General features: G+C 41.8%; 2 protein-coding genes across 3 annotated transcripts in view; one reads left to right on the top strand and one right to left on the bottom strand.

Annotated features, from left to right (window-relative positions):
• Positions 1-6,822, bottom strand: part of VPS4B (vacuolar protein sorting 4 homolog B) — a 58,767-nt gene extending 51,945 nt beyond the window's left edge. The window contains exon 1 of the mRNA XM_075826708.1: positions 6,518-6,822. Coding sequence (XP_075682823.1) covers positions 6,518-6,544 — 27 coding nt within the window. The 5' untranslated portion in view covers positions 6,545-6,822. The remainder of the gene's footprint in view (positions 1-6,517) is intronic.
• A 43-nt stretch (positions 6,823-6,865) lies between these two features.
• LOC142651700 (nucleoside hydrolase-like) overlaps positions 6,866-12,663 on the top strand; it is a 150,672-nt gene continuing 144,874 nt past the window's right edge. Inside the window, exon 1 of one of the 2 annotated variants that reach the window (XM_075826711.1) lies at positions 6,866-6,974. The gene's annotated coding sequence lies outside the window, so the exon portion shown is untranslated. The other variant, XM_075826712.1, reaches the window with a different exon arrangement.

Here is a 12,663-nt window from a genome sequence, read left to right as displayed (position 1 = left end):
TAATCGTACCGACCCGCAGAATAAAGTAACAATGTAATTTATAGCGTACGGTGATCGGCGCAAAAAAATAAAACTAAAAAAAACTGGTCAGAATTCCTGGTTTTTAGTCAGGATTGCAAAAAAATTTAATAAAAAGTGATCCAAAAAATAAATAAAAAATAAAATAAAAAAATCGCATGTACCCCAAAATGGTACCAATGAAAACTACAGATTATCCCGCAACACATAAGCCCTCACATAGCTCTGGTGGAGAAAAAAATAAAAAAGTTCTGGCTCTCAGAATAGGGCGATGCAAAACGTGCAGCGTGTTCCAAAAGCGGATAAGATCGGGCGCCATTTATCAGTGCGACACTGGCCACATATCTATGAATTATTATTTATTTACCATGATTATACCTTCTTATGCCCTGATTTACTCTGCCCAGCTTACATATGCCCCCACATTATAAACTGAAATACCAGCAAAACCCCAAACAGAACTACTACCAAGCAAAATGGCGCTCCCTCCCTTCTGAGCCCTGCAGCGTGCCCAAACAGCAGTTTGCGCCCACATATATGGCATCGTCATACCCGAGAGAACCCGCTTAACGTTTTATGAGGTATTTGTCTTCAGTGGCACAAACTGGGCACAACATATTGTACACTAAAATGGCATATCAGTGGAAAATGGCAATTTTCACTTTGAACCATCCGCCGTGCATTAACCCCTTTGCACACTGACTTAATAGCACGTCATGGTGCGGGGGTTGATCTATGGAGCCGGCTCACGTGCTGACCCCGCTCTATACGCTGCGGGTGTCGGTTGTGTATTACAGCTGACACCCGCGACTAACGGACAGGTACAGCGATCGTGCAGTTACAGAAGCCTCTAAAAATAACAATATACTGCAATACATTAGTATTGCAGTATATTGTTGCAGCGATCCAATGATCCCTGGATGAAGTCCCCCAAGCGGACTAATAAAATATGTAGAAGAATTAAAGTTATTAGTAGTGAGGAAAAAACAAAAACCTTTTCCCATTTTTCTTCTAAATTAATGTAAAAAAAAATTAACAAAATTGGTATCGCTACGTCCATAAAAGGCCGAACTATTACAATATACCATTATTTAATTCCCACTGTGAAAATCGTAAAAAAAATTAATAATTTAAACCGCCAAAATCAGTTTTTTTGTCACCTTCGGTCTCAAAAAAAAATTATTAATACAACTTTTTATGGACCAAAAAAATGGTACCAATAAAAACTACAGCTCGTCCCACAAAAAGACCTCCCACCGCCCAATAAACCGAAAAATAAAAAAAAGTTACAGCTCTCAGAATGTGGTGAAACAAAACAAATTTTTATTTTAACTAATAGATTTTTCTTTGAAGTAGTAAAATATAAAAAAAACTATATCAATTTGGTATCACCATAATTGTATTGAGCCGCAGAATAAAGTAAAGTTTTCATTCTTATCGCAAGGCGAAAGCTGTAAAAATGAAACCCGCAAAAAAAATATAAAATCAGATTTTTATCCAATTTCAGCCCGCAAAGATTTTTTTTTCAGTTTCCCAGTACATTTTTCAGTACTTTAAATGGTGTCAATAGAAGCTACAGCTCCTCCCGCAAGAAATAAGCCCTCACAACACTCTACTGACAGAAAAATAAAAAAATTATGGCTCTTGGAACGCAGGGAGTGAAAAACGAAAATAAGAAAGCAAAAAATGGATCAGTCCTGAAAGGGTTAATTCATTTCTAACTAAAAAAAACAAAAACGTATGACCACATATGGGGTATTTCCATACTCTGGAGAAATTGCTTTATAAAAAAATGGCTGTTTTTTTTCTCCTTTATCCCTTGTGAAAATGAGAAAATTCAACATTTTAGTGGAAAAAATGTTGATATTAATTTTCGTGGCCTAATTCTAATAAATTCTGCAAAAGACCCGTGGGGCCTAAATGCTCACTATACCCCTAGAAAAATTCCTTGAGGGTTTTTCCAAAATGGGGTCACTTTTGGGGGGTTTTCACGGTTTTGGCCCCTGCAGTGCATTGCAAACGCGACATGGCACCAAAAACAAATCCAGCAAAAGCTGTGCTCCAAAATTCAAATGGCGCTCCTTCCCTTCTGAGCCCTGCTGTGGGTCCAATCAGCAGTTTATTACCACATATGGGGTATTGCCGTAATCAGGAGAAAATAATTTACAAATGTTGTGGTTTATTCCTTATAAAAATTAAAAATGTGTCTGTTTTTTCACAGACTAATTCCAATATATTTAGCGAAAAACCTGTGTTGTCAAAATGCTAACTATACTCCTAGATAAATTCCTTGACAGGTGTAGTTTCCAAAATGGGGTCACTTTTGGGGCGTTTCCACTGTTTTTGTCCCTCCAGGGCGTTGCAAATGCGACATGGCACCGAAAACCATTCCAGCAAAATCAGAAATCCAAATGGCGCTCCTTCCCTTCTGAGCCCTGCTGTGGGTCCAAACAGCAGTTTATAACCACATACAGGGTATAGTCGTAATCGGGAGACATTGCTTTACAAATGTTGGGGTGCATTTTCTTTGTTATTCCTTGTAAATATTAAAAAATGTCTATGTTTTTTCAGAAAAAAGTAGATTTTCATCTTCACAGATTAATTCCAATATATTTAGCGAAAAACCTGTGTGGTCAAAATGCTAACTATACCCCTAGATAAATTCCTTGACGTGTGATTTCCAAAATGGGGTCACTTTTGGGGTGTTTCCACTGTTTTGGACCCACAAGACCTCTTCAAATCTGACAAAGTGCCTAAAATATATTCTAAAAAAAAGGGCGCCCAAAATCCTCTGAGGCCTGTGTATCAGTCCAGTAGCACACTAGGGCCACATGTGGGATATTTCTAAAAACTGCAGAATCTGGGCAATAAAATATCGAGTTGCATTTCTCAGGTAAAACCTTCTGTGGTACAAAAAAAAAAAAGTATCAGAAATGAATTTCGTAAAAAAATAAAATTCCTGTGAAACGCCTAAAAGGTTAAAACACTTTGTGAATGCTGATTCAAATACCTTGAGGGGTGAAGTTTTCAAAATGGGGTGATTTATGGGGACTTTCTAGAATTAAGGCAGTTAATAGTTCAGACACTAATTGCAGATGTGTGGGAGAAGAGTATTCCTCTCTTACCCCTTCATTATATATTTCATTATGTCCCCCATAGTTCCGATAGGAGATCGCATGGTTTAATGTCGAAGAAGGGGATACATATTGCGGTTTTAGTGGGGAAATTTTTTTATATTGCGACATTGGTTGCAACCGCAAATACCAACAATGGCAGAAATAAAAAGGCACAATAAAACACGTAACGGTTCTGGATTAAATTGATGCGGAAAAATGTAAAGATACAAATACGGAAAGGTTTTTTTTAGGAGATGGAGACCGTTTGTAAGAAAATTTTTGGATGATTCTGAGATTCAGAAATTAATGAATACCTTTAAATACACTGCCTGGTATAATAAAGAAAATGTAGGTGGAACACTGGGATTTAGGGTCTCAGAGGATGGGAGATGAGTGAGGATGCACAGGGTAGGGTGGGATGTTCTTCTACACGTTATGGAGGAAAAATTGAAAAAGAGTGAGGGCATAGAGTTTTGTGTATGTACATGTACTGCATTGTTTATGATGTTCATATGTATGATATGATATCCTGTATGTGACATGGAATGTTATTTGTATACTCTATACCTCAATAAAAAGGATTGTTAAAAAAAAAAAAATTCGATCTGACTGCACAGTGTAAACAAAGTCTACACCTTGTGCAACAAATCTGCACTGTGTGAACATTTGGATGCATTTTTCAAGCTAAAACCAGGAACAGAACATAAACAGCAGAAATATATAAAGAAGGGCCTTATAGGTCTGCTCTCTTGCATTCAATTCTGATTTTGGCTTAAAGAAGCACTCCACTTTATTTTTCTACTGCACCCTCCATTTGCACATTGGGGTGCTGTGTGTAAAATTACTTACTGATCCCCACATCTTGTAATTTTTCAGGTCCCGCGCTGCTCGCGTGATCTTCATGCTGACCTGGGTTTGGAATCGCTGCTGTTCAGAAAACCAGAAGCAAGGCTCTCAATGCATTCCTATGGAGCCTCGTTCTGGCTCCCACAGAAATGCATTGAGAGCCTGAGTTCCGGTTTATTCAAAAGCACAGTGACGCCAGACAAATCAGAGGGAAGATCACGTGAGCGGCGCTGGACCAGCAAAAGACAAGATGTGGGGATCAGTAAGTAATTCTACACACAGCACCCCACTAAAACACCAATGTACAAATGGAGGGTGCAATAAAAATAAATAAAGTGGAGTGCCCCTTTAAAAAAATGCATGATAAATCTGAGAGCAAATCAGCACTGTGTGATTGAAAAGCTGCACTGTGTGACTGTGATTGCGGGCCCGGACGGCCACCCGCATTTTCGGGCCGTGCTCCCATACAAAGTAACCGTACCTCAATTTGTAAATGAACCCTCTATATACAAGAGACAAATGAAAGATAAAGATGCTTTATTTTACCATGGACTTCGACCACTTTTAGGCTGGGTTCACACGACCTATTTTCAGGCGTAAACTAGGCGTATTATGCCTCGATTTACGCCTGAAAATAGGGCTACAATACGTCGGCAAACATCTGCCGATTCATTTGAATGGGTTTGCCGACGACCTGTCATTTACGCGTCGTCGTTTGACAGCTGTCAAACGACGACGCGTAAATTGACTGCCTCGGCAAAGAAGTGCAGGACACTTCTTTGCTACGTAATTTGAGCTGTTCTTCATTGAACTCAATGAAGAGCAGCTCAAGAATTACGAGCGTCACAGACGCCTCGCAAAATACGAGGAGCTTTTACGTCTGAAACGAGGCAGCCGTTTTCTTCTGAAAACAGTCTGTCATTTCAGCCGTAAATGCCTGCTATCGTGTGAACATACCCTTAAAGGTCAGGCATCACCAGGCTCTGGCTAGTAAGGCTGAGTTCTCATGTCGCAGTCAAAAATGTGTTTTTGCCACAGTTCACAGGCAAAAACACTATCTGGGTGCGATTTTCGCTAAGAGGCGCCTAAATAGCTTGGCTGACCACGATGTGAGAACCCAGACTAGGTAAATTATTATATGTTAAATATTCCAGTGCTGATACCACTACCTAAAGACTAGAAATGTCCCCTGCAATGTTTCTCTTGGCATTTGCCAGTTACCAAAATTACCTATATATAGGAGAAGATTGCTTGACTTAGGGAATGTTCACACGGCTTAGCATAATAAGTCTGAAAATACGGAGCTGTTTTCGCCTGAACAAAGCTCCTGATTTTCAGAAGTTTTTTTTAACAACTCGCGTTTTTCGCGGTGTATTTTACGGACGTTATTGGAGCTGTTTTTCAATGGAGTCAATGAAAAACGGCTCCAAAAACTTCCCAAGAATTGTCCTGCACTTCTTTGACGCGGGCGTCTTTTTACGCACCGTCTTTTGACAGCGACACGTAAAATTACACTTCGTGGGAACAGAACATCGTAAAACCTATTGAAAGCAATGGGCAGATGTTTGTAGACGTAATGGAGACGTTTTTTCGGGCCGTTGTCGAGGCGTAAAACGCCCAAATTATGTCTGAAAACAGTGCATGTGAACATAAAGGGGTAATCCGGCTTACTACAAGTTACCCCCTATCTGTAACTTGCTGATTGGTGGGTGTCCAAGAGCTGGGACCCACACCGTTTACGAGAACGGGGGTCCCGAACCATTCGTTTGAACCGAGCGGCAGGAAACCCTAGTCTGCTGCGCTCCTATACAAAGAAATTAAAAAAAACACACTGTGCTTTATGGGGTTTTTAATTATATATTTTTTTTTAACAAAAAGGTTTTCTATGGGCCTATACAGTGCCGTACGTCACAGCCTTACACTACAGCTATATGCCGAGAAGTACTCAACGTATACCTCCGACGGAAAACAAAAAACAAAGTGTGAACAGAGCCGACGGCTCTACTCAAGCCAAATTTGGGTCAGACAGTTAAACTATATGCCAATAAGTTTGCCAATAACTATCACTGTCCAGAAACTGCAACTTTTTAAGTCAGGCAAAGTTCACACTGCCGTTCTTGTCTCCCTTCTCAACCTTTGTCAGCAGTCCTGTCACTTTTGATGGCACAGCCAAACCCTAATAAGTACTTTTTTTTTGGCTAACCAAAAGGTTTACTTTACTCCATAAACGTGGTGTGAAGTAAAAAGAAAGAGCCTAAATTGAGGGACCTATTCCACCCCCTCCCCCATTTTCTTGACCCCATAGGTATAATCTGTTATGAGACAGAGAAGACCCTCAGGCTCTTTTTACTCACAGAGCACAGGCCGCCATTCATGCGCTCTTTACATCATACCTGTAAAGGTGTATACGTTCATTTGGAAGTCTCCCAACCCCCTCCCACATTAATACCACTTACCAGGACAGTAATGCTGGCCATCGCTACGTAAATGTGGAGGTTCTAACCTAGCCCTGAATATTTGACAGTGAGGTAGCTTACCTGTAATGTAGTCCCGTTGGCAGCCATAACCGCTCAGACCCTCACCGGGTGACTCGTGGGTACTATGCCAACTTTGCCTCTCAAGCACCCACCTAAGCAGCACTGGACCAGAGACCCACTTCCGGGTGTGTACAAACACCCTCGGGTTTTCTTCGACTTCCGTGTAGAGCGAGCTACATCCGAATTACGTCACTGCCAAATTAGCCAACCACCTGACTCAGGGAGTTCCAGCACATGACACGATGACGACAACAACAATGATGTCAGGAAGCCCTACCCGCGGCCGTGGAACGCCCCTCCCGAGTTCGCATGCGCATTGCTCTGGTCCCGCTGCAGCCGCAGCGCTTATAGCGTGCTTCTGTCATTTCCTGTGTGGCGGGAATGCGTCATGGTCATGTGATAGGCGGAACGGCTGGAAAAGGAGTGTACATTGAGGAGACTTGGTACATGGTGTAATGTATGTGATCTAAAGTCAGGGATTGAAGCTTCATCTTAATGGCTGCCGTTCAGATAAGGCTAAATTGATACGAGATTTAGTCAATGTAAGCGCTGAACTCTTGCTGACTGCACACGTCAGTTTATTGGGTCTAAGCAATGTATTTCTCTATCCTGACACGTAAAAACGTCTTGAGTTCCTAAGCCTCTGTTCACATGTCTTAAAGGGAGTCTGTCATCACCTTTTTGCCTTCCAAAACGCTAATACCGCCTTGTAGAGAAGAACGATAGTTTTTCAATAATACCTATTTTATCCAAGTCGTGACCCATAAAAAAAAAACAAAAAACCTGCTTTTATTTCTCCGGGTGCCATATGCAAATGAGCACTGAAGTGCCCTGCATTCTAAGAAGCCACGTAAATTGCAGGACTCTTCCTGGATGCTGGACTCTTCAGTGCTCATTTGCATATGGTGTTCGGAGGAATTTTTTTTATGGTTCAGATAAAACATAGGTATCTTTCAAAAACTATCACCCTTCCCTTTATAGCTGGATTAGTCTTTTCGGAGGCGACAAGTTGATGACGGACTCCCTTTAAAATACAACTTGATCTATTTTATTTTTAATTTTCCGAAGACTGAAGAGGGTTGCAGAAGCCCCATTCACATGCATTCAATGTGAATTGTCATTGGATTTGATGTGGATTTCGTTGAGAAATCTACACCAAAATCCCCACCCAATTTTTTTAGCTTTAAAGGCAAACTTTATAGAGATGTCAAAAAAAAACCAGGTGCATAAAATACGCAATACAAACATCAAGAATGAGGAGTGTTAGGGTATGTTCACACGGCCTATTTACGGACGTAATTCGGGCGTTTTTGCCCCGAATTACGTCTGAAAATAGCGCCTCAATAGCGCTGACAAACATCTGCCCATTGAAAGCAATGGGCAGACGTTTGTCTGTTCACACGAGGCGTATATTTACGTGGCACTGTCAAATGACGGCGCGTAAATAGACGCCCGCGTCAAAGAAGTGACCTGTCACTTCTTTGGCCGTAATTGGAGCCGTTATTCATTGACTCCAATGAATAGCAGCGCTAATTACGCCCGTAATGGACGCGGTGTTCAAGCGCCTGCACATGCCAATACGGCTGAAATTACGGGGATGTTTTCAGGCTGAAACATCCCCGTAATTTCAGCTGTAACGGACGCCCTCGTGTGAACATACCCTTAGATTCAGTACATGCGGTTTTTTGGTGCTGGTTTTGATGTGGAAACTGCGGATGAATTTGTGCCAAAAAAACGGCTGAAATCGCTCCACCCCACTGACTTCAATGGGAGGCAGAAGCGTTTTTTTCCAATGTGTGACTTGGCTGTTTTTGGGGAAAAGCAAAAAAATACTGACCTAATTGCTATTTTTTTGGTCACTTTGTCTTCTAAAAAGTGATCAATAAGTCGCATGTACCCAAAAAAGATATATCTATAAAAACTATAACTCGTCTCGCTAAAAACAAGCCCTCATACAGCTCCGTCGACGAAAAAATTAAAACCGTTATGGCTCTCACAACTTGGCGACAGAAAAAAATCCATTCTCTTTACAAAAGTTATTTTATTGTGCAAAAAGTTGTAACAAATAAAAAGTGCTATAAATTAGGTATCGCTGGAATCGGACTGACCTGCAGAATAAAGGTAACATGTAATTTATAATGCATGGTGAACGCTGTATAAAAAGAACTAAAAAAATATGCCAGACTTGCTGTTTTTTTGCCACCTTGCCTCCCAAAAAAAAAAAAAGGATAACAAGTGATCAAAAAGTCGCATGTACCCCAAAATGGTACCAATAATAACTACACCTCGCCCGCAAAAAAAACAGCCCTCATACCACTACGTCTATGAGAAAATTTAGTTAAGGCTCCAATAAGTCCGGAAAGAAAAAATATGCAGTTGGGCCGACCCGAGGGGAACGTTTCTTCTGTTTCAATTGGCGAATTATCAAGGCCCTAAAATTAGGGAACCAGGAAGGGGAGGGCCCAAACATATCCGCTGGAAGCGACGGTGCCCGTATTATACCAGGACAACACTTTCCTAGCAAAATTCCCCAAACTGCAAATATGCGGAGTGTGGACCAAAAGGGGCATAAGTAAGGACCATTTATTAGTGCGACACTGGCCTGTGCAGAAAGGATTGTGTCACAGCGTAACAAATATTTATGGACTATTTTTTTTTACCCCATTGTTATAGCACCTGACTATGCCCCTTATATACTCCGCCCGGCTTACATGTGCCCCCACATTATAAATGGAAACACCAGTAAGACTCCAAACAAAACTACTACAAGCAAAATCCACGCTCCAAAAGCCAAATGACTCTACCTCCCTTCTGAAAGCTACAGTGTGCCCAAACAGCAGTTTACTTCCACATAAATGGCATCGCCATACCTGGGAGAACCCTTTTAACAATTTTTGGGGTGTGTGTCTCCAGTGGCACAAGCTGGGCGCCACAGATTGGCATATCTATTGAAAAACCATTTTCACTCTGCAATATCGAGTGCACACCAATTTCTGCCAATCACCTGTGGGGTTAATATTCTCACTACACCCTTAGGTTAGTACCTTGAGGGGTGTCGTTTCCAAAATGGGGTCACTTCTGGGGGGGGATCCACTGTTTTGGTTCCACAGGAACTTTGCAAATGCGACATAGCGCCCAGAAACCAATCCAGCAAAATCTGTACTCCAAAAGCCAAAGCTCCTTCCCTTCTGAGCCCTATTCTGTGCCCAAATAGACCACATATGTGGTATTGCCGTACACAGGAGAAGTTGCTTTACAAGTGTTGGGGTGCTTTTTTTCATTTATTTGTTGAGCAAATGAAACATTTTCAGAAAAAGGATTTTTTTTTTATTTTCACTGCCCAATTCTAATAAAATCTAAATTCCTCAAGGGGTGTAGTTTCATGAATCTAGTCATTTTTAGTTCGTTTCCACTGTACTGGTACTTTAGGAGCTTTGCAAAAGAGACATGGCGTCAAGAAACCAATCCAGCAAAATCTGTGCTCCAAAAGCCAAATGGCGCTCCTTCTCTTCTGATCCTTGCCGTGTGCCCAAACAGCAGTTTATGACCACAAATGGGGTATTTCTGTACTCCAGAGAAGTTGATTTACAAATGTTGGGGTTCTTTTATTCCTTTATTTGTTGAGAAAATGAAAAATTTTCAACTACGTCCTATTGAAGAAAAAGGATTTTTTCTTATCTTCACTGCCCAATTCTAATAAAATCTATGAAACCCCGTGGGTTCAAAATGCTCACTACACCCCTAGATGGATTCTTCATGGGGTGTAGTTTCCTAAATGGAGTCAGTTTTTTGGGTGTTTTCACTGTTTGGGTTCCTTAGGGGCTTTGCAAATGCGACGTGGTCTCCGCAAACCATTCCTGCTAAATTTGAGCTCCAAAAGCCAAATGGCGCTCTTTCCCTTCTAAGCCCTGCCGTGTGTCCAAACAGCCGTTTATTACCACATGTGGGGTATTGTTTTACTCAGGAGAAATTGCTTTACAAATTTAGTGGTGCATTTTCTCCTTTAGTCCTTGTGGAAATTAGAAAAAATTAGCTAAACCTACATTTTATTTGAAAGAATGTAGATTTTCATTTTCATGGCCTACTTCCAATAATTTCTGCAAAAAAATCTGCAGGCTCAAAATGCTCACTATACCCCTAGATAATTTCAACAAGGGGTATAGTTTCCAAAATGGTGTCACTTTTGGGGGATTTTCACTGTTTTGGCACCGCAAGAGCCTTTCAAACCTGACATGGTGCCTAAAATATTTTCTAATATTGGTCATATTTGGACAGTGTAGTCACTCACTTCTCCTGTAGCGGAATCCCCGGCCATAGAGTCGGGGATTACGCTGCAGAAGTGAGTGACGTCGCTGTGTCCATATATAGACCATGTAGTCACTCACTTCTCCTGTAGCGGAATCCCCAATATTCCGACTCCTACAGGGAGCAAAAAAAGACCCTCCTCCTCCTAACATGCACTCTGCACTGTGAGGAGGAGGAGAGAGAGTGCGAGCGACGGAATACATGGCCATCACTCGGGACACATTCCGGTGATGGCCGTGTATTACCCGGCCCCATAGACTTCTATGGGGGCCGGGTAAACGGCCGAAAATAAGGTATGTCCCATTTTTTGACGGCCAGGTTTCCCGGTGAATAGCTCCATTAGGGGTCTATTGTTCCTACTGCAGCCGGGTGACGGCCGATTTATGAACAGCCGTCACCCGGCCCGGAAACCCTGTCGTGTGAATAAGGGCTTAGAGGATGAGCGCTCACACGAGCGCTCATCAACCTGATCTACAGCGACGCCAAAATACGTCGTCATAGGCTGGGTACCTGCACCGCCTGCCGTTAAAAAGACGGTGGGCGATCATTAAGGAGTTAACCAGAATATATTCGGTAAACGGCACTTTCAATTTCCCTTTAGGATCTAGCTTCACAGAAGTAACTGCAAACTGTAGATTTGTTGATCGTCGGCGAGACTCCAGAGGAATAACTGGAAAAAAAAGTGATAACTATGTCCCACCCACGAGCATTTAAGGGCCTGTACTTTGGAACCCAACAAATGTCTCTTGAAGAAAACCTATATGTGGGTTATATAAAAACTGAAAGTTAAAGACGAGACCTTTTGAATTTATCATTCAGACCCCTCGCATTCCAGGAGTTAATCTTAAAGTGCTTTAATTTCTCCGTGGGATATATAGAGGTACATAAGATCACAGAAGAGATACTGTGACATAAATGACGTTTCTGCATAGAAGTCGACCAAGAAAAAGGGTATCCAATGGCCCTAGAAGTCAATCTCCTGATCCACGAGAGTTCAGATTGGACGCAGTATAGGGGGTTTTACACTGGGCAATTATCGGGCAAACGATCGTTCATAGAACGCTCGTTGCCGATAATTGCCCTGTGTAAACAGGGCAGCGATCAGCAGATGAACGTGAAAACGTTCGTTCATCTGCTGATTGTATCGTTCTAAAAAAGTTAAATTATTATCGTTGTTGGCATCACATCTCCCTGTGTAAACCGAGAAGCGCTGCCGACATAACGCATGGGGACGAGCAATCGGCGTAACAACTGCTCGCCCCCATGCATAGCTCCGGAAGAAAACAGTACATGTTCCATATTTTTACGAACCCTTCACGCAGTCCGTTGAAACAGCTGCGTGTATGGCCGCATTGAAATACATGCATCCATGTGGTGACCATTGTTTTAACGGCCGTCACACGGACGCATTCAACGTTTGTGTGAATAAGCCCTAAGACATGAAAGCATGAAAGTAAAACTCTTCCCCCCCCCCCCCCGAACATGAGACAGGCTTCTTATCCAGATGTGCAAAGGAACCTTCACAATTAAGAAAGTGATTTAACAATACAGAGGATTACAGTTAAAGAGGCTCTGTCACCAGATTTTGCAGCCCCTATCTGCTATTGCAGCAGATAAGCGCTGCAATGTAGATTACAGTAACGTTTTTATTTTTAAAAAACGAGCATTTTTGGCCAAGTTATGACCATTTTCGTATTTATGCAAATGAGGCTTGCAAAAGTACAACTGGGCGTGTTGAAAAGTAAAAGTCCAACTGGGCGTGTATTATGTGTGTACATCGGGGCGTGTTTACTACTTTTACTAGCTGGGCGTTCTGATGAGAAGTATCATCCACTTCTCTT

Source organism: Rhinoderma darwinii, chromosome 5 (assembly GCF_050947455.1).
Source record: "Rhinoderma darwinii isolate aRhiDar2 chromosome 5, aRhiDar2.hap1, whole genome shotgun sequence".
Lineage (NCBI taxonomy): Eukaryota > Metazoa > Chordata > Amphibia > Anura > Rhinodermatidae > Rhinoderma > Rhinoderma darwinii.
The sequence above is the reverse complement of the archived record's forward strand: the minus strand, read 5'-3'. Positions and strand labels throughout refer to the sequence as shown.